We start from the raw sequence: 21,467 nt of genomic DNA on the forward strand, positions 1-21,467 counted from the left end.
TCTCTCTGATGTCAGATTGAAATAATTAGACTATTCCAAAATGTGTTTTTCTAGACAAACTCATGGTCAAAAGTCGTGGTGATATATTATAGATATAACGTTTATGTGGTTGCTGCCTTTCTATTGAGAGTAAACTCGTAAAACACATTGCACCGAACGTCATTGTCTGAATTCAGGATCTGATCACACCAATAGACCTGCTTTGGGCTTCTTGTCTATTGAGACATAAAGCCTTAAAGAGTAAGTACTTAATGATAATTATCACTAGTATCAGGTTTCTTACCACGGTATGACTTCTTTTTATTTTCCCGATATTTCGGAACTGTTGCACGCTCCATGGTCACGGGTTGATGATGGTTTTAAACTGTCCAGTGCATGGAATCCGGTTCTTAGTGCGTGCAGTAATAAAAACAAAAACACCTCGAGTTCAGTTTCGCGTATGGATACAGTGAGTGTGGTTTGTGTGAAAAAAGTGAGTGACAATGGTAACGCCACAACAAATCGCGATGAAGGTAGTCGTCGACAGCGCAAGAGGGTAGACAGATATGTCTGCTCATAAAGCTGTCATCTGCCGCCGTCCAGTCAACCCGTGACCATGGAGCGTGCAACCGTTCCGAAATATCGGGAAAATAAAAAGAAGTCATACCGTGGTAAGAAACCTGATACTAGTGATAATCATTTAGTGAATAACCACGAAAGTCTTAAAATCTATATACTTAATGATAAGTTTTAAAGTTACAATCGATTGCAAATGTTCTCTAAACTTACTTCATACTAATATCTGTTGTTGATAATTTATTCACTATCACAAAGAAAGAGAAATATAACTTAGGTTGATATTTATGTTTAGCGAGAGACTAGTGTCCTTACGCGATAACTAAACCCGAGTTACAAATCCCGAAGTTCTTAGTCTTAGATCAAATATAATGTTAGATACCATAGATCTAGCATTATGGTAGATGCATTGTAGCCGCTCAAAAAGTGGCAGCGTCGAAGGAAGGCAAAAATACCGATATGCTTACTTTCATTTGCTCGCATTCACCTGGTGACTGCGATTGTGGCCAAGCGTGTGTCTATTATATATATTAAAAAAATTAACACCGTTTGCCTATACGCAATATACGCATTTATCCCTTTAACGAAATGAATCCGCACTACTGCTATCGTCGTGAGCGCAACATTAAATGTCAAAATGATATAACTAAATAAGTATACGCCCACATAAGTAACCTTGACTCGAGGACTTTACACACTAGGAGACACAAACCGTTACTACGCCGATATTTCAAATTTAAACCCAGTGCGAATAAAGTTTAATTTTCAAAGGGGAATTGGCTCTATTTATTTTTGAAACAACAACAATATTATAGTGTATACATAAAATTGAGCGCTCTATCACACCATACCAGTTACCTACTTGAATGATACTTATATTACTCATCGTCACTCTCCTTTCATGACTCAACCGTGAAATTCTCTGTTTGTTTTGCGAATTTGGTTAAAGCTTCAACGAATTCTCATTCGATGTTGGAAATTAACAACTTGCCTGTAACTTTGCCTCCATGCGCACCTGTATTTGAACTGTTCAAAGGTACGAATAGGGGATTAATGACTTTTTTAAATCTGTTCCCCCACTATCTCTGTAACCTCTACATCTATAACGCCGAACAAAAGCAACTAAAACTATTTCAAGGGCAAGTTCGGAACATGAAACCAAACAAAACATAGCACTATGGTCAACCCTTTCCAATAGTTTAAACTTTGCGCTGAACTTGGCCTCAAAACAGTTTTGGTTAAATTTGTGGGACCTTAAACACAAGTATTTTGTAAACTATTCTCGGAAACTCTTACCACGTGCACTATTTTGCTCGTTATAATAATTCACTTTACTACACTAACCTCGTAGGATCAAAAAGAAAAATGTTAATTTCCCCATACTCACAGAGAGTAAGTTGGTTACGGGTTGAACCATCCCGGGTTCCCCCTCATTCCTTATGCACATTGTAAGCTTAGCCACCGATCTACCAAGATCGTCGGTTTCTGTCGCGACTACTGCAATCAACCCAAACCTACGAGTAACTACCTCGAGCTTTGTTACTAAACATTTGAATTAAATGCATTACCATCATCACCATACGATATTCAAATGCAAAATCCTTAAAAAGAAAGCCCATTTGTAGCTCATACTTGCTGCTAAATTTTAATCGGAATACAACACCTTTCATTTTTCGCTTGAGTTAAAAGTGTAGTTAATTATATAAAACATATTAAATCCTCCTGAAATTTCGGTTCTTCCAGTTTTTCCATGTGTAGTTGCAAAACTTTTTTACGTACTTCGAAGCTCAGCTCTAAATAGAAATCAATATGGCTGTGGCGCGTTGTAAGTGTCTGTTGCTTTTGTTAAACGAGGTGTTTCCCTTATCAACCTTAAGAATATTTCATTCTTATTATAAACTGTTATATAAATAGCAAATCAAATAATAAAATGGTTCTTTACCAAGTGTTTTTTAGAATTGTACCTCCACTGAAGTATTAGAAAGATTTACAATTTATTCATCATTTGTGATAATATCTGTTCCTGCAGACGATGGAATTCTATTTGTACTTTGATGCTACGTTTATTTCTACATTTGGGCAAATTCAAAACAAATTTTAAAAATCCAAAAATCTACCTCCGCAGTTGGCATCTGCCCTCTTCTCCACTACCAACGTAGTGGTCAGCCGTGACTCGTAGCTACATTGCCAATAGCAGCTCTGAATATTCAGCGCTTCGGGATATGCCCCATTCACTGACAATACACCACCGCTTACCGTCGGTGACGCGATTCTCCTAACAGATGTGTAAAGATATTTTTGTTTCATTATTTGGAGTGAAACAATAAATATAATATCGACGAAATTGAAAATGCGTTACTTACATTACTCCATTGTTGCTCGTTCGGCTTGTTTTTATTATTATGAATATTTTAATCGATAAATGTGTGTTCACAGAGAGCAACCTCTAGAGCTTCTTACTATTCTAATGTGTAATATATTTTCTCAGGAGAATATTCCTTATGAACGAGTAGCACTTTTTAATCAAGAGTAATTTACTTACCTATAAAACAAAGACATTTTTGATTTAAGGGTATAATGAATATACCCTGTATTGAATTCGTGAAATAAAAGTAGTTTTAAAGTATCACATAACTCGAACTTGAATGAACACAATTTTAAATAAAATAACTGTTATCATTTTGATTCACCTATCGTATCTTTTCGAAATAAGATGTAGTTCGAAATAATATAAACTTCGTATATCCATATCTCTCTATTCCATTTTTTAAAGGCAGTATTTTAAGAAGTACAGCAATTAGACGTATTTCAGTTACATTTTAAGTTACACTATGATTAGTACCGACCCAAGGGGCGTTCGTTAAAAGCGGATTATTGCTTGATGCGGCTTGCGTCGGGTCGAGTCGTGACATGAAACATTGTATTGTATAATATTGCACAATGCACACGCTTGAAACCATGCTCACAAATCTCCTATAATTACCTTCTTGTCTCCCTAGCGCGAGGAGCAGTTGAATATATTTTATTTACACACCTCTGCATTTTATAATTGCTAGAAGGAAAAAGAGCATGCGATACAGTCACAGAAGTCACTAATACACTATACCATAAATAAGCTCGTATATATGGCACATTCGGCTCATGTTACGCACATTATTATTAATTGTTATCGGGCCATAAGTAATTGGCAATTTAGCTTCCGCGCTACTCGGCCACTACGTGCTACGAACATCGGCTATGAGCTACGAGAGCTTACTACAAGCCAATTTTGTGAAACGTTGCTGCCGATATTGTATGCGAAAAGTGAGTGTCGTTTGTTTCTGCTTACAATACAATAGAATGATTTATATTCCTGAATATTAAAAAGTTGTTGTCATGTTGTAGTACAATCACATTACTAGTATTTTTGTATTGTTCATTATGTTTCAATTAACAGAACTAAGACTCTTTTAATTATTAAAAAGCTCCATGTGAAAGAATTGACCCTGGGAAGTACTGCCACCTTACCTATTCTGCCGCTAAGCAGTAATGTCAACATTACTGTGTTCCGCTTGTGAAGGGTAAGGGTGCCGGTGAAACTACAGGCACGTGAGATTTGTCAAAATTTGTTTCTGAATGTCGGGCGCAGTGGCAATACCCATCAGGTCTTTGTGATTTGAACCTCTTAGTGGCATTACAGCTGCTATAGACAGGCGTGTCGCTTACCGCCAGGGACACGACTTGTTCGTCCCGTCATTTGTTATATGAAAAGAAAAATAACTTTCAAAGGAAGACGAACTTACTGTTTTACTTTGTTTTAGTGAAAGCGCTTTATCAGAATTCATTATCTACAATATGCAGCTCGAGTAAAGCAACGAAAGCTAACACGGTTATTGTGTACTTGTTACGTGTGCCATATTATACGGAACAAGTTACAAAAATATGCGCCTCTGGTTATACGAAGTTTCGTGCTTGGCAGTAAAAGTAAATCTCAGTTATGAATATACACAATGTCCAGCGTTTGTCAGCCACGACGTCCAATGATTGTTTTCATAACGCAAATCCGACTGTACAAATGGTACAAAGCCAGTTTTTGTTAATTGCACTGACGTTAATGACGGCCTGTGCTCTTTATTGCCTCAAAAGCGAATGGATGCTGCTCGTTCGTTCACGTTCCGTTATTTTTATTTATATTCAAGTAATTTTGCAATCGACTGATGTTCGCGCTTTAGTTGTGATAAATGGTTATACGACACGACAGTTTAGGCGATGGCCGACGTGAGTTCTGGGTCTCTTTTTGCTACTGCATCAATTTGATCTAACGACTGGGATAGCCGGTGTCCACTTACGCTATGTAATTGTGGTGATTGTGGAGGTCCCTCGTCACGATTTGGTCAGTAGAAATTGATCTATCCGATTCGTCTACTTTATTTTGTAATCAACAAACTGCAAATCACGTAAACATTACTTTTGAGAGTGGATGGTATTGAATTGCCTACACTAATAATAATAATAACTTAAAAGGTGAAACACTACTTACATATAAAACAGAGCTGAGACTTTATCAAAACTGGCATGCAAATCTATGGTCATCTACATTTTTGAGGCTAAACATCTAAAACGAAGAGAGTTATGATAACATTTATTAAAATAGCAGTTATTGTCGTATCTGAAGACGTAGAACATATACGACTAAATAAATATTTTTGTGCACGAATAAAAAGTCAGATTTATTGCGGGTTACATATAAAGAAAAGCTTAATGGAGTAAGCATTTTTTTTCTCAGCCATGAGAACAGCTTTTAAAGAAAAGATTATAATTTATCACTTTTGTTTCAGCGGGTAGGGCATTACAATATCCTAACTCAGCTCTTTATACAACACATGAATAAGTCAAATACGAAAGTCGATAAAGTTTCCAGGGAATATTCAATGACATTCCGTCTTACAAACATTAAGTAACTCAAGTAGGCGCTCAAGTCATAATATTAGCGGTAGTTAATGCTGAAGTAAGTTAAGATAAGCGTGAACCGTCCTATGAAATGCGAACCTACTGTATCGAATTTCCGAAAAACTTTTGAATCGCCGATGTAAAAATTGTCTCGTGTGCTATTCCTGTAAACGCAGCTCCAGACTTCAGTTTGAGACTGTTGCGAGTGAGTTTAAAACTTTCAGCGAGAAAAAGATTAGCTTCACTTGGAATCCTCACGCTCAGAGGACATGTGCTTTTTTGAGAAAATAAACATGAGCAAAGAACCTATATTTTTTAAAATAAGCTCAAGAATATATATAGCCAATACCTCATTGGCAATTTGAAGCAGTTTAACTTTGTTAGGACAAACTAAAATAATTGCCAAATAAAAAAGTGTCTCCCTGTTATGATTGTGGACGCTCTTGGATTATTTTCCGTTCGTGTCATAGAAAGTGACTAAGAAATAATTTGAACTGATATAAAATTAGTAACCACCTGTGTATTAAATGGTTAGTTTTGAGCGTCGTATCGATGACGTCGGGGATCGTCAGCGAATATTGCGTGCTAGTAACGTCACGTCAATGACATAAACTGTGATAATACCAACAGTCGAGCGAATACCATTTTACCTCATGTGAGAGGTATTTTCTTTTTTGTATACATGACAGACAGATGACTCCATTCCACCTGATGTAAAATGAAATATGGAATCCAAACGTGAAGGAAGCTAGTACAGTGTTAATATAATCACCACCCTAGCAACCTCCACCCTGCATGTCTACAAGATGCCTCTTCACGCGTCGTTTGAAGGACCCCATATCGTAAGACGGAGGGAATGCGTGCCCTGGAAGGGAGATCCATTTCTCAACTGTGCGACAGAGGAAGGTACCACCAAACATTTTACTTCTCGATGGAATACGGCTAGTTGTAAAACGGTGATTACAAAGGCCAACACGCGTGTTTCGCAGCAGGAAAGGGGAGGGCGGGATAAAGTTGAACAGTTCTTCAGAGCACTCGCCATGGTACTATAGCATAGGACGTAGATCAGGTAGTGTAGCGAGAGATACTTTTAAATATAAACCGGGAATATCTTCATAAATAAATATTTATTACGTATTTTACTTTTACTTCCTCTTTATTTTACTTCCTCTAGAACTACCAAGATGTTCTTCTTTTTTCTATCCTATTTTTTTTAATACATTCTAAACACAAATCTATATTCATTCAGCCAGTACTTCTACTCATAGAGTAGAGCCTAGACTACAGTACAATCGATAAAAGGAGTTGTAGATTGCAGTCATAGAGGTTCAAGGTGTGATGAGACCTCTTCATCGCCAATGACTCGTGAAGCCCGACGCTGCAAACTGTCCAAGGAGAAGGTACTTGACGGAGCCATCCCAGAGGTGCAAACAATACTTAACGCAAGTCCTAACTTGTGTTTTGTACAACAGACATAATTGGTCAGGCGTGAAGAAACGACGAACGTTGTTCAGGACACCGAGTTTTTATGAAGCTGTTTTGGTCACCGTTTCGATGTAACTCCTTGGGTTCAGGTCGCAGCAGATCACCATACCAAGCAAGGTGATACTGCTTTGATGCGTCAGATTTGTGCCCATCAGAGAAAGAGCGGGAAGGAACGGCGTCAATTTTGCCGTAAACGCGCAGACCTGTGTTTTCTTGGCTAACTCAACAAGATTTTAGGATCCCCAATCGCGTATGAGGTTCAAAACCCCATTGAGCCCAATGACAATATCTGAACGCTCCCTTTCAGTTTCAGCTCGTCCAGCCGAGGGGTAGCCGTGATATCCCCCATGAACTGGACTATCATCTGCATAGCAATGAATGTTCCCTAGAGAAAGCATATCATTGATATGCAGAAAGAAAAGCACTGTAACGTTACACGTACATAAATTATTATTTTGTTAAACTCTTTATATAAAACTAAAAATTTATATAAAAATTAATTCTGTTTTCGTAGCTGGTTATCAAGGGAAGAAAAAAAATCCATGTTCGTAGCTGGTTACGAAAGATCAGTTACGATGGTGGACCAAAGGAACATTTTATTGCAAAATTACACCTCGTTAGAAAGGTCCCGAGTCCGGCAGCTGAACGTATTGTTATTATTGGTCGAGGAACAACTCGTAATAGTTAAAATTTTTGTTCCCGTCTGCATTCCATTTTTTAGAGAGCGCTCATTGGCCGAGCGAACTCGTCATATCGAAGCTTCTCAATGAACCCGGTTTTGACGTCTTCGCGTCTGTTGGTGATAGAGGATACACGAAAGACGGTCAGAATCTATGGTCAGAACAGCCTCTCGCCTTGTCCGCAGCGAACCTATATCGGTTGAATCCAATTTTTCCGTGTCTCATTACGCGTTGGAATAGAATATAGTAATTTGTGTAGAATCTTTTCTTTGACATCAGACGTAATTGGAAGACATTTAAAAACAGTTCAAAAAGTGTAATCTCGCACCCCGATAGAGTAAGTGTTGAACAAACGTATATTACGAGTTAGGCAGTGTTTTAGTTCTAAGTCAGTGCTTGTCCGCAGACTCTTGTTTGTGCACTTATATACGCCTTAGCAATTTGTTAAGGCAATCTTTTATTGCCTAATCATTATTTTTAGTTCTAATATTTCGTTGTAACTTGCTACATAAAAGAAAAAATGTAAGTCATTCTGTCTTAACTCTGTAACTCCGTTCTGACAGTAAACACCCACACCAACTGCTTTCGGCTTCTCCCTATAATTCAATTCAATTCAATTCAATTCAAATATTTATTTCAGATAAGATCCATATAGAGTTAGTAAACCAAACAACTTAAGAACTAGTATTAGTATTAATATTAATATAATTTAAAATACTACTTATACATTTAAGATAGTGTGGAGCTCTATCCACCTACGCTGGAGTGGCGAGTCCCACCGATCTTTAAACACACACAGGATGCCGTTAGAGCTATCACGGAGGCGCCTTAGTGCAGATGCACACCTTTTCCTCATGATGGCCATGAAACCGTCCATCTGAACCTCGGCAAACATCCCCGATGCACTACACCTCCACGGAAGCCCCATCAGCACCCTGAATGCATTATTATATTGAACACGCAAATCGCTGAATGTCCGCCCCGAATACGCGGCCCACAGACTGCATGTGTACAGCACTTGACAGTAGGCTTTAAATAGTTTTTAAATAAGTTTTTAAATAGTAATTACTTTAAATAATTAGGCGCACATATTAAAGGAGTTCACAATCAGCAGAGGTTCTCAATCATATTCTTACTGTGGACATTTATTCACAGGGTTTTATACCACGGCTAGAATAGCCGCTGACATCGTTTACGATCCCACTGCACCGTTCCAGCCTTCCTACTAGGACGGGCTTGGACGGGAACCACAACCCCCTGACCCGGCGTTCACCAGAACGTTCCAGAACCAGCTAGAGCTGCCTTGTAGGGAAGACCCCGCTGCTGCTAGCGTATCCAGGGGAGTACCGAACTACGGATAGTAAAATCGGACCAAAAGTTAGGCCTTTCGAAACCACAAATTAATTATAATTATATAATTTATAATTTTTTTAAATAAATATTTTATTATTTATTTGTTGCTGATAATTCGTTGTTTTATTCCACCAAATCCTGGGTATAAATGTCACAACATCAGAACTTAGAAGAGCAGTCGTCAGAAACGACACGAATTCTCCGCTCACGAAGAAAGCCGGCAATCTAACCGCATAACTGGTCTGGCAAATCGTATGCCGGGAGCTTAGAGAGAAAAGCTTTGTACCATACCCGATCAAATGCTTTGGCTATGTCAAGACTAATAGTCAAAGACTAACCCCGTTTATCAAAGCCTCATTCCAAATATGCAATAAGTACGCGAAAAGGTCACCCGTCGATCGTTTCGGCCGAAGCGCATACTGACGATCATTAATTATGGAGTGATCTTCTAGGTAGACCAGTTGCTTGTTGAGGATCCGTTCTAACACTTTGCATATGATGGGAGTGATGGTTATGGGGTATTAATTAATCGGGTCTAAATGATCGCCTTTTTTAGGGACAGGTTGCAACCTGGAGAGAGGCTAATGTGCACATTAACCTCTCTCCAAGAGTCCGGTACACGACCAGACGAGAACGACAGACGGTACAGACGCGTTAGCAATGGGGACAACTCAGGTTCACAACAACCGCTGGGATGCCATCAGGACCACTAGCTTTCCAAACGTCGAGTAACTGTAGCTCAAAACGCGCATCATGTTGTCGATACGAATGTCAGGCATCGTGTGTTCACAGTGAGGGAGAGTTGGTGGTTGTGTGTTACAGTCGTCGAGTCGGGAGATAAACGCAAAGAGATTTGTCAGGAGATCGGCTTTCTCTTGCGGCTTGTGGGCTAGACTTTCGTCAGAGCATCTCAGCGGGGGGGAGCGAGGATAGGCAGAAATTTGAAGTAATAGCCCTTGCGAGACGCCAGTAGCTACGACTGCCTGTAGGATGCGTTAGAAGCTCTTGGCCAACTCATGCAACGCGCTGAGCATACGCTCTGTTGTAAGCCCTTTTGTAAGACTTAGTGGCGTTATTATAGGCTGTTTTTAGTGAGTTCGTTTTGGGATCATGTGAAGCTCGCCCCCTGATCCAAGCGCCGTATGCAGCCTGTTTGTTCTCAACAGCCTCCGTACACTTACGGTTGAACCAGTGGTTATGCCTCCTACGGACAAGATCCGAATGCGGAATATAGTATTCCATCCCTAATAAGATCTCATCAACAACAGCAGATGCGCTAGCTAATGAGTCCATCTCACTAAAGCAGCGCTGGTGCCAAGAGACGGATTGAAAGTAGTCCCGCAAGCCGTCCTAATCTGCTGATGCGTATTGCCAAATGCGGCATTTAGCCTATATATTTGGCAGAATCTGTTGAACTTTAGCGGATACCAAACAGTGATCGGAGGTGCCCAGAGGACTTAGACCTCTATCTGATATCCGTCTGGGCAAGAAGTCAACAGAAGGTCTAATAAGAATGGCACGTCGCTGATCCTATTTGGAATCCGGGTGGTTTGGTTTACTAGTTAAGTCAGATCGCGTTTGAGGACGAATGCGTGGGCAGTTCTTCCGGCATGATCGATTCTGGATGAGCTTAACCACGATTGTGTGAGGTGGTGAGCATTGCAGTCCCCCCAAAAAACCAATTCCGCTGTGGGAAACTGCGCCTGCGCGTAATAAGCCACCCAACTAAGATGGTCTAAAAGACGAGTTGTCTCCGCGCCACCATGGTAGGATCGATAGAGGCAGACATAGACACGACAATGAGTGCCCAGATCTACATGTACCCCAGGATGGAAAAGGATGGGTTCTCCAAATGGCGCAGATGGCGACAGCAAACTTTTGCTTTGGACGACTGTTCAAGAACATAGCCAGTATAGTTCAAGTAGTTCATGTCAGTCGGGCAGAGTATTTGCGTCTCCATCAAAACAACATTGCTGGCCGAACTGTCTCGAGGTGATGATGGACGGCACTGAGGTTACTGGGGAGTCCTCGGATATTCGTGAACTCCACCACAAAGAGCGCATTAGTGGTGAGGGTGTGCATCGCTGTAAGACCGAAATTATTATTTTGCGCTAACATTATGTAGGGTAGAAGAGGCGTGAAGCAAGAGGCCAGTACCGTGACACAGACGGTCAAACTGTGGCCCCAAGGATTTGCCTACAGACGAGTTACGTTGATCCGCCGGACGGAAGGGCCCCGTACCCGCCGGGTGTGGCCGCCGGGACTCCACCTTCCAGTCACTAACAGACACGACGGATTATTCACGGCATGGTGAGGCAGCCTCACGTACTGGTTAGGCACGCTCTGGCCACTGTATTGTGCCGTGGGCGGCCAGCAGAATAACCGTTTCTTCGAGTCTCCCTGGCCTGGCCGGCGGGTCAATGCAGTTGTCCTGGCACTGGTTTGACGGAAGCCTAATGCCTAAATGCTTTGATTATATGCTAACTGATCCCGGAACGCATCCGCGGACACTTGGCGGCGGGTTTTTCGTCACGCATGCGGTAGTTATTAACCAGACGGGTTTTCAAGTCATTTTTTTTATAAAAAATAAGTGTGTATTTGACCTTCGTCTCACCTGATGGAAAGTGACGATGAGGTCGAGGATGTAGCATGCACACCTAAATAATGCCTATTTACCTTTTTTTAATGCCTAATAATTATTTAAATAGGCATTATTTTATTATCCAATATAAAATAATGCCTATTTGCCTTGAAAAGGTCCAAGTTATAGCGTTCGGGGAACAAGTCTGCAGGCAGGGAATTCCACTCCCTAGCCGCTCGCCATACAAATGTGGAAGCAAAACGCTTCGTGCGAATCCGGGGAATATCCACGACATAGGGGTGGAACCCTGTCCTACGTCTAGTCTCGCGATGATGGAAAGGGGAAGGCGGAATCAAATTATGCAATTCCATCGCACACTCTCCGTGATATATCCTGTAGAATACCGATAAGCTGGTAACTGTGCGGCGGTATTCAAGTGTCTGCAGCTTCGCCTCTACTAGTTCCGAGTCACCTATAAGACTCTTAGTACGCTTATCTATTGAATCCAAGGTGGCCAGTTGGTTTTTAGCAGAGCCACCCCATAAGTTTCCACTCCTTTCAGGATGTAGGAGTTTATAATTCACTAAGCTGACATAAGACTGCAATATTGATTTTGTTGTTTTAATTTAATTTATCGATTAATAATAAATTTAATTTAATAACAATTCTTATTCTAAAATAAGATATTTTATAAAATGTAGCGTATTTTTAAAAAGGAGGAGGTTCTCAATTCGACTGTATGTTTTTTTTTGTATGTATGTTACGCGATAACTCCGGTATTTGTGAACCGATTTTCATGATTTTTTTTTGTTGGAAAGAGGGTACCTCCATAGTGGCTGTTCACGCATGAAGATTCATTTCTATAAATAGCGCCTGAGTTTTATTATAAGGAGCAATTATTTTCCAATTCAAGGCGTTTTTCTCTCTCAATATACTTTGAGTAGTGAGAACCGTTTTATTATCTCCTGTGTCAAGTCACGTATGGTGGCGAACTAGGGCATGAATCCGGGTTTGCGCACTTTCCGGTAACCGATTTCAAAACTTGGTAACTATATGTACTTCCACATACTCTTGAGGTCGGTGTCTTTAGTACTCTGTACTGAGGTTATAATGAAAAGTAGAGAGGTTTGTATTAATAATATACACAACTAGTTGATGACCTCTACTATCTCAATCAGACGTGGCAATGTGACAAGTAAAGAGGCTGAAACGTCGGTTTGTTTGAAAACACACTCTTTCAGTTCCAGAGTAATTGCAGCTATCAACGTCGGGGCGTCCGCGTCCCTCGCGCGCGCTCGATTATTGACGTCAACATTATGCGGTGACATTGAGACGTTACGTTAAGAATATCGAGCTATCCAGCAACTGTCTCGGCGACCGTCTCGGTGACACTTGTCCGGAATATTGACAGGGAAAAGACTACAGTAACAAACGCCATTATCTTTTTACATACACGAGTAAGCCGTTTATTCAGCGCCAGAATGTATTAACAAATACTTTACAAACAAACAAACATGCCATGTGGTATAATTTAAAAGCTAATAAAACTGTAACAACTGATACGAATTCGTGAATATTCGCAAAGATGGACGTTGCCTCCGGTTTGGTGTATAAAATGTGGGGACTTTTGTTCTGTTAGTGCCGTTTAGTGAGCAATCGTAGCCCGTGACACTTTAGCGAGTCATACGTAAATACTCAAAACGTTCACAAAACAATATTCCACTTAATCCATGTACATGAATCCTATAATGTTAAGTATGTGATTGGTTCAAGCAAAGGGCTGGTAGGGGTGCGAGCGAAATCGGGCGATTACCGGATAATGGTGTAATATCTGTAACAACGCGCGGCCATTAATGAATCATTGCTGCGTAGAGCGGAGTGAGCACCGCGCGCACGCGCCGATGGCGATGTGCGGATATTGGTCATTACTGTAAGACCATATTAATAGGTTCATAAATAAGGCATTTAACAACAGAGACTTAGGCGACACCGATTAAACGTTGTCCCTGATACTTTATGGGGTCACTCCGTTCATGTATTTATTATCATTAGTAATTTTTGATGCTATAAATATCTAAGTTGCAGAGTCAAACAAAATAATAATGTTAGAATAAAAGTAAAGTTTAACAGTCAATGTTCGAACTCTTATATTTTTTCTCATCTCACCAAACACGTCCACCGTTCATGAACTCGTAAAATTAATCATCTAAACCTACGCAGGTCGCACATTCATTCTAATATGTATCCACATTTACAAGCACTTCGCATATCACTTGCACTTTCGCACACATCACACGCACTTCCACACACACCACATGCACTCAATCATCACACACACTCTCACACACTTACAATTTAATTTTTATTCTTATATTTATATATATATATTTCTTTTTTCTTTTTTTTTGTTATGACTCTTTTTTCCGATTAAGTATACATGTAACTTGTTAATATAGATTTATAAATATTGATCAGAATTTCTGGAGGTGGAGGCCTGGTGACCTAAAATACAGGGTATCCTAGTTTAGGCTCCAGCCTCTACAAATTTTCCTGTCATGTCTTTTACTTTAATATCTCTTATGTTTACTTAAGTTGTTACAAATTTGTGGAGGAAATACAGAATTTACTTACTTACTTACTTTACTTACTTATGTAAATCAACATAAATCAAAATAGTATGCCTTTTGGCAACACAATAGTTCATAATATTATGATTTAATTTGGATATCATATTTCATTTAATTATTTATTAGTGAATATTCAATTGAATTCGCAAAACCATAAACTCAAAATTTTCCCGCCTATTCTTAAAATGTGCACTAAAATTTTGTTTTTGAACACATTTTTTGTTATTAAAGTTAGCTAATGGCAGAAACCATAAGGGCTTTTAATCCAACACAATCATTACAATACCCCTTTTAAGTATTACAAACGCCCCCACTGTTATATTCTCTTAGACTCGGTCCCTCAAGAACCTCTTTCTTCGTAAGTCCGTAAAATATTTTATAAACGACAAAAACGTGAAGTGCTTGCTTGTCTTGTCCGTTTGGCACAAAGAAAGAAAGGTGAAAATGGCCGCGTGATGGATGCCACCCTAAGTAAAAAAGTGACTTATTGTTAATGAAAGTCTCTTTTATCTCGCATCTCTTATGCGATTTTTGTCTTCGTGTACGGTTTTATAAAGTATAAGCGCTGACAAAGCTTGTAATTGACCCTGAGGAAGTGGCTCTCGCAACAGGTTTTATGTAAAATTTCCCCAAGATGGCGAGCATCAACCATCACGTCATCCATTACAAATATTATATTCATTGAATCAACTGTAAGTTTTCTAGTTAATTATTTATTACCTAGCTCGAATTATCATGAACTCAGACAATGGGGCAAAAGGAAAGGATATTCGGCAAAGTGCATCTCCGGGACCGTCACTTGTTCAACATTTAATTGGTTCTAGCCACGTGAAATTTTGTGTATTAGATATGAAGAAATATGAATGTATGAGCTCGTCCATTAAGGCCCGCGAACTGACGGCTTGACTCGGAACACTTCATTTTTGCTATTATGCCAAGTGACGGGACAAACAAGCCGTGCGCCTGGAGGTAAGTGACATGTCTGTCCACTTTTCGATCGCCATTTTTTTCTAACAGAATAAACCTGGTAACGATACGCTCACTTACCTATTGTAGTGCTTGCTACTTTTGAAACTTGTCAAATAAGTCAAATGTAATTGCAATAAGTCGCAAATTATGTTTACATTATATTCTTCTCTTTCCACGGCGGTGACAAAACAGGGTGGGGGGCACAGGGCGTTCATTAATATCGGTGAACAAACAATCCATAGGGTATTTGTGAGTGTGTTTGAATATTCCACATTATTTATGGATCAATCTTGTGCACTTTTTTGGATCAACAAGACAGCGTTTAACGAATATGTGGGAAAGTACTTATTTGTTTGTGTTTTAAACTCATATTATAACCGACTTTTATAAAATGATTTTTCAATTCAATCGTCAAATTTCACCTTACGTTAAATTTTCTTTAAATTTAACTTACTTACCGTTACGAGAAGTTTTGATTACACATATTATTATATCATGAATTATTGTTATTTTTGTTATTGATCTTTACTGTTCGGTGTTATTCGTGATTGTTAAACAACTAATATCGTATACCATTAATAGCCTACGTCCATTTGCACAATATCTGCATACCTATCAAACTCGAGAACCATTATCAAATACAAATTTTACAACCCCAATAATATTTGCATTATTCGGTTGGTTTGTAATAATTATACACTTGTCTTACCGTAATGGAAGTAATCTCCAGGTACGAGATGCAATTCAGCTGTTGCAACGCTGAATTGATCAGCACTCCTTTGTGCGCAGCCGCTGGGTGATGGCGATGTTACATCGGTGCTGCCCTTCGAAACGCTCCAATCTAATGGCCTTAATTAATCTGACGCTTCCTCAAACTCAGCAAATCGTGTACAAAGTGCTGCTACGGCAATTGCTACTCTGCAGTGCTATTACGGGTAATTAAGACGTGTTAGGTAAATTGTTGTGGAACACAACAAAGGTAAAATGCTGCATACAGCTTCATACTATATGTATCTAGGTAATTTGGACAAAAAGATTCCTGTTTTTATAACTTTGTGTCATAAAGAATTCCTGGTAACTTTTGTCTTTACCGTTAATTCCAATGCTTAGAGACAATAAATGCCTGTGTTTGTTTCAGTAGGCAGAAGAATCTTGTATTCATAACCAAAGTAATGGTCGGTTATCGCAGGCCACTGAACCGCAGCTCATACATATCAAAACGCTTTACTAGAGCTACGTCGAATGCCTCGAACGTACATCAGCACGTACCCGTCTTGTGCTTCCATAATATTGAATGAACGGAAATGTGTTCACTTTACCAACTCGCAGTATCAGAATAACAACATCAAATCTGTAAAATTCCATAATTTATTAATTAAGTAACAAATCGTGTCCAAAGCAACAGAGCTAAGTCTACATGACGTCACATGAAGACATCGTCGCCGAGCGGTTTGCCCGCCGGCCGGTCGTCCTCGAACGTCACCATCTTGTCCCTTCCCCTACCCGCAGTTGGCGCTTTATCCGTGCTTTTCTTGTCGTTGAGTGACAATCCATACAACTCTCGTCCCATGCCACTCAAGTTAAATTCACTCAAACTCCGAGGCACGAAGTATTCTACGCATTTCTCAGCATGTCCGGCAGATCTTCTCACAGGCGTGTTCCTTTGGAAACTTTCTTCACCACCAGTTGCAGATTTTCTTCTAGGCAGGCTGTTGAATTTAGTCGGGTTGAGCGAGTCTATCTTGAAGGTGACTTGCTGTCTTTTTTCTTGACAGAAGGCGACGGACGGGCCCGGCTCCGCCGCCTCTCGGTGTCAGGATACCACTGACATCGCAATCTTTTCGTCGCACTTCTCCGCACTGTGTACTGCGCGTGATTTCCCGCCCCCTGCACACAAGGCGGTCACGCTTCGCAGAGCAGAACCCATGTCCTCCTGTATTAAATTGAAACACATAGCTATAACTACTATCCCAACTAGAATGTAAATACAACACACACCCACTGCAATGTCCTCCGCCTTCGCGGACACAGTGCTCGCGTACGTCCCTGGTTTCAAATTACCGAAGCCGATTGTCGCGAGACTCGAGAACGAGAAGTAACACCCGTCCACGAAATTCCACTTCTCCGTGGTCCGGAACACAAACGTGCCAAGTGCGATGTATGCAGCAATCAACAGTAAGCTAAGTATAATTGGTACCCTCGTATGATCACGACATGTCCAATGATAACCAGTACCGCTAAAACTGTCTAGATTCAGAGCGGCTTGGAACGGCGTCCGTTTTTGCCGTTCCAATTTGCTTTTGTCACAGTCGGGGTACGGTTTGCAGTCCTGAGGCAACGCGACTCTGCTGAGGCAGTCTGCTTTTGTGTGAAAGTTGGGGCTAAGTCTGGCGGGGCAGAGACGGGAGTACAGCGCGCGGAAGTGGCGCGCTAGAGCGTCTCCCAGCGTCGACAGGTACAGCATGATGATGGGGATGCCCACGCATGCGTACGCCACTGCTACCATCTTGCCCACAGACGACTTTGGCGTTACGTTGCCGTGACCTGGAAATTAAACATCTCATACAGAAAGGCTCTTCACCCGGTGACAGCTGCAGGAAAGTATTGAATGCAGGTGGTTCAGTATTTTTGTATATTATTTGGTTGTATTCTGTATTTTACTTGTAGTTTCAACTGTTACTTAAGTTGTAAATTAAAGCTGGTGAAATAAGTAAGACTCGTTTTTAATTTCCTAGTACACAATTTTAAGTTCCATTTATTTCAGACACATAACAAATATGGGCGAGTTGAGACACAATGAACAGACCACAAAAGGAACGAAACTAAATTTGAGTATATTTTTTGTTGGCGTTTTCCTTCTTCTTGGTTGTTTATTCAGCAAATAAGATTCAGCGTGGCTCTCCGGGGAGCCAGTGAGTGTAAACAGCGCTAAGTGTTTCGGAGCCAGCTCAAGGGAGTACGCAGGATCAGCGGTATTGTAGACCGCAAACAAACACTGTGTATTCTGTTTTCGTTTTAAAGATCAACAATTCGAGACCATTGCGCGTGGCTGTGTGAACCGCAGCAGTCGCTCGAAATCTTTTTGCCCGACTGCGCCGGAAAAAAGGTAACATTAGTTAGTCATCCTTCGTTACGCTATACTTTGGAGTGTCAAAGGATTCATTGAATACAAAAAAATAACAAATTTTGTTAAATATAATTCAGTAAAGTCTTAAAATCTATTATTTATTATATATTATATTATATTATATTATTTTATATTATTATGGCTATTAACTTGAAGACCTTTTTGAAATTAATCTTAAAAAAGCAGCTTACGATATGCGCATACAATGATTTGCAGTTATTGAAAGTTCAAAATTTATTCTAGTACCGTTTTTATAGCCTGCGCGTCGCAAAGAAACAAATGATTTAATTTTATTTGAATTTCAATAGGAAAACAAATTTGATCGATTGGATAAGTGTTCTAATGAGTTATGAACATATCGCCGCGTCGTAGACATGTGTGATTAGGTCCTACATTTGAACTTGAACTGGTAAGCGCGCGCATGAGTTTTTTTTTCTTTAGCTGCACACTAATACTGCAAAATACGAGAAAGGTTTTCTTATTCGCTGATTGAATATAAATTTGTCTTCCGAAAATGCCTCTGTAACTCATGGTTGGTAGTTATTTCAGCATTTTTGTCCTTATCACTGACGTAGCTAAGCAGTTAATAATAACAAACCAAATATGCTAACTAAACATAATTTCATTTTTGAAAGGTATTGCAGACGAGATTACTAAATGACAGTTTTGCTTCAAATGAAGTTGTTAAAATAATTTTCAACATTAATTAAATTTTTATTGAATTGATATTCAATTATTTTTTGTGAAATTACTCCAACAGTTTGTTATAATTATTAATACAAAGATCGAACACTCAGAAAAAACACTCAGAAAAAAAAATTTAATTAATACAGTGAATAGCGACATCTCTCGCCAGGACTGGTAGCTGTAAAGGTACTAACTGGGTGATAAATCTGTCAAAGATTTCTCATAGATGGCGCTACGACTAAAAAGTCGTTGAAAAACCAAGTACAAAGACACGACGTAAGCACATAGAGAAATTCGTGGGGTCCGTTGGTTCGTTCCGTGGCTTAGTTGGTATAGCGTCTGGCACGGTATGCAAGAAGACGTCGGTTCGAATCCGACCGGATCGAAGGAATTTTTTCTGAGTGTTTTTTCTGAGTGTTCGATCTTTGTATTAATAATTATAATAATTTTCAACATTTTCTTTTGGAAATCAATATTCAAAATGTGCTGTGCGTCTTTTAACTTTTAATGTGGTTCTGTTTTTTGTTTCTCGTTATGGTGCTCTTTCTACTCTCATACAAAACTAACATTGTCTTGTTATTAAACTTTATCGGCACATTGTGTCTGGTCTTGTTCACTAAACTACCAAACTACTAGTAGTTCTTTTTTCAACAAAAACACACAAATACGGATGATTTTACCGCGATAACAAATTTCATATTGGTGGTTTTAGATTGCTACTGTTGTGCGTCTGACATATTGGTCGAGTTGTGGCTAAACATGTAAGTACATGCCCATGTACAGAAAAGGTCTCAATCTCGGGATCGATTTGCATTATTTGGCCTCTGTTCGATGACATTTTATTATTTATAAGTCTTTCTTATTTCTTTATAATTATTATAAATTTACTGACATGACAATATGACGGTTCTAAGCTGACTAGTAACACTCTGACGTAAACTAATATATGTTTCCAAAATTGATTGTACCTGGCATTGAAACCGGTACCTTTCACGATAAGCTCAAACTACAAAGCCATCGAAATTGTCAATAACTCTATGATCAGGGAAGGTACGTATATCTTAATAATTTCATAAGCAATATTTATTCGCACTTTGGCTAACGACCAGTTTCGCAAGTAACTTACCAATTGTAGTAATCAGCGTCAAAGCGTAAAGGAAGCTGCTCGAAAATGTCCACCTGTAGTCTCCATTGCTTTCAAACGTCAGTCTATTATCCAACACAACGCCTCCTCCTTTTATCGTCTTTATTAAAACCTTCTGGAAGTCCATCAGCTCCTTCGCGGCCAGCTTCGTCCAGTTCTCCTTGTACAAAATATTTAGATCTTCAGTAATAGACCAGAGTTTTTCGACTGTTTTCAAACGCAAGTCGTTGCTGCTACCTGATTGACTGAGGTTCGGTTTTGAAGCGGCAACTGCGGTTTCTTCTGTAACTGAGCCTTCGAGAGCGAGAAAAAGAAAGCCGCCTAGGAGGTTATAGGTGAGAACGAGAAAACAGATGGCGAGACATGTTAAGGGGGAGGCACGGCGCTTATGCGCGCAGCGGCAGCAGAACATTCTGGAATCGTTTGGCTTGAAGCAGCATTGCGAGTCCTCGAGTATCCCCAACTCCCCGTAGCGCTTCGCCAGCTCCCTGCTCCCGTCCTCTAACATAGTGGCTCACTATGAACGACTGCGCATCGCACCTTGTACTTCCTATGATGTCTTCTCTTTCTTACTCTTGGCATTCTAACTTAAATTTGATGTATTCTGCGGTGTTGTGGGCTTGCTCCTATAACAATAGAAAAACATCTTTAATTTTTAACAGTGGTCTCGTTACTGGACTTACAAATTGTTGATGACGTCCTATCCTAGAAACTTTTTTGAGAGTTTTATACAATAATGTAATTTTTACAAAAACACCAGATGGTGTGGAAAATTAATTTACTTCTATAAAACGCTGAAGGATTAAAAACAGTAAATATGTATAGTTTAGCAAATATTTTTTACATATCTTTTGGTTAATGACGAGATCGATTAAGTTTATTGTCGAAAGCAATATTCGGCAGCACAGACCATATAAATCGGTAGGTTTACCACAGGTTTATTGCTGTCACCGACACGTTAGCTTTTTTTGTGGCACAAACATTCCTTGTTTGGCTTCCGTAGTCAAACTAGAAGCATTGCAGTTGTCACGTCACGTCACGTCTGTGTGTCGCGCTTTTACGCGTTTGTTAATGTACGTGCTGCTACGACATTTGAAATGTAATCAAGGTGTAGGTATCGATGAAAAAGAACGAACTGAGAAATTTAAATTTATGGATTGTGTTTCGTTGTTTTCTGGCCAATATTAACATTTGTGGTACACGTGTCTAGTATGGTTTATTTAAGTTTTAATTTAAGTTTGAATTAGTTACGCGAGCCAAATTCTTGCTAGTAATAAATTATTTAAAAAAAATTAAAACCTGATGAAGTCTTTTGACAAAAATGCTTAAG

At 39.6% G+C, this 21,467-nt stretch overlaps 1 protein-coding gene across 1 annotated transcript; it reads right to left on the bottom strand.

Moving 5' to 3' along the window:
• Nucleotides 1-16,972: 16,972 nt before the first annotated feature.
• LOC113226267 (TWiK family of potassium channels protein 7-like) lies at nt 16,973-20,754 on the bottom strand. The gene is made up of 2 exons (XM_026458830.1): nt 20,120-20,754; nt 16,973-17,723 (listed from the first exon to the last, which is right to left on the bottom strand). The coding sequence occupies exons 1-2, from the start codon at nt 20,643-20,645 to the stop codon at nt 16,993-16,995; spliced, it is 1,257 nt and encodes a 418-aa protein (XP_026314615.1). The 5' UTR covers nt 20,646-20,754; the 3' UTR covers nt 16,973-16,992.
• Nucleotides 20,755-21,467: the final 713 nt, after the last annotated feature.

The sequence above is a fragment of the Hyposmocoma kahamanoa genome, unplaced genomic scaffold (assembly GCF_003589595.1).
Source record: "Hyposmocoma kahamanoa isolate Upper Pololo Valley unplaced genomic scaffold, ASM358959v1 185, whole genome shotgun sequence".
NCBI lineage: Eukaryota > Metazoa > Arthropoda > Insecta > Lepidoptera > Cosmopterigidae > Hyposmocoma > Hyposmocoma kahamanoa.

Coding starts and splice junctions, on each gene's coding strand:
- LOC113226267 (XM_026458830.1), bottom strand. CDS start 20,645: ATGTTAGAGGACGGGAGCAGGGAGCTGGCGAAGCGCTACGGGGAGTTG. Junction 17,724..20,119: donor GACGCTGATTACTACAATTG/GTAAGTTACTTG, acceptor TTTAATTTCCAG/GTCACGGCAACGTAACGCCA.